General features: G+C 53.0%; 1 protein-coding gene across 1 annotated transcript in view; it reads left to right on the top strand.

Moving 5' to 3' along the window:
- The window catches only part of cngb1a (cyclic nucleotide gated channel subunit beta 1a), a 24,095-nt gene that overhangs the window by 17,741 nt on the left and 5,848 nt on the right, over window positions 1-506 (top strand). Inside the window, exons 32-33 of the mRNA XM_087175624.1 lie at window positions 174-257; window positions 337-455. Coding sequence (XP_087031750.1) covers window positions 174-257; window positions 337-455 — 203 coding nt within the window. The remainder of the gene's footprint in view (window positions 1-173; window positions 258-336; window positions 456-506) is intronic.

Genomic DNA, 506 nt, shown 5'->3' with positions numbered 1-506 from the left:
CACACACACACACACACACACACACACACACACACACACACACACACACACACACACACACATACACACACACACACACACACACACACACACACACACATGCACACACATACACACACACACACGCACATGCACACAGAGTGAGTTATGAGTGTGTGTGTTGTGTCTCTCAGGGCTGTGACAGACAGATGGTGTTCGACATGCTGACGAGGCTCAAGTCCGTCGTCTACCTGCCCGGAGACTTCGTCTGTAAGAAGGTGAGAACACACCTGAGTGCGCTGGTGGACCTGTTACACCTGTGTGTGTGTGTTCACCTGGCCTCTGTGTGTGTCTCAGGGGGAGATCGGCAGGGAGATGTACATCATCAAACAGGGGGAGGTGCAGGTGGTGGGCGGTCCTGACCTGCAGATGGTGTTTGTCACCATCAGAGCCGGCTCGGTGTTTGGAGAGATCAGGTCAGAGCTGCTTCCTGTCATCCTGTTAGCCAATTAAAATCTGTATGTGGG

Source organism: Seriola lalandi, unplaced genomic scaffold (assembly GCF_002814215.2).
Source record: "Seriola lalandi dorsalis isolate HSWRI2012SDOR001 ecotype SW California unplaced genomic scaffold, Sedor1 jcf7180002054478, whole genome shotgun sequence".
Taxonomy (NCBI): domain Eukaryota; kingdom Metazoa; phylum Chordata; class Actinopteri; order Carangiformes; family Carangidae; genus Seriola; species Seriola lalandi.
Note: the sequence above shows the minus strand (reverse complement) of the source record. Positions and strands in the feature narration are given on the sequence as shown.